The 2,332-nt window shown below is 43.2% G+C and overlaps 1 protein-coding gene across 1 annotated transcript; it reads left to right on the top strand.

Moving 5' to 3' along the window:
* Positions 1-740: 740 nt before the first annotated feature.
* On the top strand, positions 741-1,328 carry LOC116902719 (MICOS complex subunit Mic26-like). Its single transcript, XM_032905070.1, has one exon. The coding sequence runs from the start codon at positions 741-743 to the stop codon at positions 1,326-1,328; it is 588 nt and encodes a 195-aa protein (XP_032760961.1).
* The last annotated feature ends 1,004 nt before the right edge of the window (positions 1,329-2,332 follow it).

Genomic DNA, 2,332 nt, shown 5'->3' with positions numbered 1-2,332 from the left:
CACCATCACCACCACCACCACCACCACCACCTGAGTTTATAATTACACAGTTCACGAGTGTATCAAAACATCACCATATACAAATACACAACTATTTATTATAAAAATTATATCATACCAAGTAAATGGGTTTCATCATGACACATATATTTGTTGTACTTAGTTCTCCTTCACCCATTTCTGCACTTCTGTCTCCAGTGCTCCCTGCAGTCACACAATCACTATCTGTCGCATTAAAGCTCTATTATCCAGCACGTATTTAGACAAGACAGAGTTTTCAGAGGCAAGAAGGCCTACAGCAGTCTGGGGAAGGCTCTTCTATCCAGGTGGCAGTTGAAAACTCCCTTGTGCTCGGCTGACACTTGAGAACTAATGGGAAAAGGAAGGATGCAGAGACCAGGCCTCTGGTTTCACACATAAACATATGAAGCAGTCAATACTGGAATGAAGGAGGAGGCTGAGTGTGTGCCCATCCCACAGGACCCCCCTCCCCCCACACCAAGCCTCTACAGGGTTAGGCTCATCCTCTCTCACTGAGGCAAGACAATGCAGCCTTGGATACTGAGTGACATAGGTGCGGGGGAGGGGAGGGCTTGGCCCAGCCTGTGTGTGCCCTTTGGTTTGTGGCTCAGACTCTGAGAGCTAACAGGAATCTTAATCTATTTAGCTAACCGTAAGCTTACAGAAATGTGTATTCAACAGTCAGTTTCACCTTTGAAGAACGCCCAGGTGTGAGCGACATGTTCAAGGTAATTCCGGGACTGGTGGGGCTAGCCAGTCTGAGCCTGCTCACCTTTAGAGGCTATGTAGCACCCAAAGAGGACTCACCTCCCGAAAGTTACAAGAAGATGAGTGAGCTCTCACTGTACTCGGTTCCTGAGGGTCAATCTAAATATGTGGAGAAGCCAAGGACTCTACTTGAAGAAAACATCTCACAGCTACGACATCTTTGTGAGCCATATACAAGTTTGTATCAGGAAATGTACTCCCATACTAAACCCAAGGTGGAATACTTGGTCCAGTGGGGAGTAAATAACTATAACCATCTTAAAAACGCACCTCCTGGATTTCTCCCAAGACTCGGTGTTATTGGTTTTGTTGGACTCCTTTTCGCTAAAGGTTCAAAACTAAAGAAGCTGGTCTATCCTCCTTTTTTCATGGGATTAGGGGCCTCTGTCAGTAACCCAGAAAAAGTCATCGGCATTGCCCTAATCTCTGGGGAGAAGTTATATGACTGGGGATTACGAGGGTACATAGCTGTAGGAAATTTGCAGAAGCAAAATATTCAGAAGCCGGGAAGTGTGAAGAATTCACTGAGAAGTAAATAGAAAACTCCATGCTCTGCCCATTTAATCAGTTATAGGTAAACATTGGAAACTCCAGACAGCAACTCAGTATTTCAACAGACAAACGGCAGAATCAGTATTGGATTTAGTAAACTGGCTTTCTTCAGGAAAAGCAACACCAAGTCTTTTTGCTGGTTTGGGTGAGGCCATACTACAGGCCCACTAATCTGCAATCCTTCACATGGAAATAATGTACAAGCCTTAGAGCCCCTCATTCTTATATCACCATTTATGTCCATAATTAAAGTCCAGATTCCAACAACAGCAACAATAGAGAATGCCCAGGTGTTCAGGTGAGACTCAGATCTTAGAACGGTTGAGCTGACGGGTTCCTGGTGTGCTCGGAAGATGGTGTTGAATTGAACAGTGCTTAATAATTACTAGACACTGTCGTGTATGTGTTCAGTTGGGCTGAGTCTGAGACAACACTAGGAAGAAAGTGAGCTGAGCATTCATCTTGCCTGTTTTCCTGATTGTCAATACAATGTGACCGTCTTTCCTCAGGCTCCTGCCTCCACCACCACCACACCATCTTGCATAATACTCTGAACTATGAGCCAAAATAAAATCCTTCCTTAAGTAGCTTCTGTCAAGGCTTTATTTGTCAGTTCGTTTGTTCGTGTGTATGCAGGTCAGAGGATCACTTGGGGAGTCAGTTGTCTTTTGCCTTGTGTGTTTTGAGGATCAAACTTGGGTCGTTGGGCTTGATGAAAAATGAGTTTCCTTGCTGAGCCCCCACACCAGTCCACTATGAGGGTCGTTTTGTTTTGGTTTGGTTTGGGTTTTGATTTCTAATCATAGAAAAAGAAAAATAATTAAGCCATGGTCAATTTAATGTGGACCTTTTGTGGGAACATTATATGCAATTATATGTGATAATTATGATGTTTTTGATAAGAGACAAAGTTTGTTTAAGAAGTAGACAAATTTTTTTTTTACATAACAAGAAGTCTGAAAACAAATGGTTCTTGGTGATTGTCAGAGAT

The sequence above is a fragment of the Rattus rattus genome, chromosome 6, assembly GCF_011064425.1.
Source record: "Rattus rattus isolate New Zealand chromosome 6, Rrattus_CSIRO_v1, whole genome shotgun sequence".
In the NCBI taxonomy this organism is placed as follows: Eukaryota; Metazoa; Chordata; class Mammalia; order Rodentia; family Muridae; genus Rattus; species Rattus rattus.
The sequence above is the reverse complement of the archived record's forward strand: the minus strand, read 5'-3'. Positions and strand labels throughout refer to the sequence as shown.

What these genes read in the sequence shown, in the direction of transcription:
- LOC116902719 (XM_032905070.1), top strand. Translation starts at nt 741, where the DNA reads ATGTTCAAGGTAATTCCGGGACTGGTGGGGCTAGCCAGTCTGAGCCTG.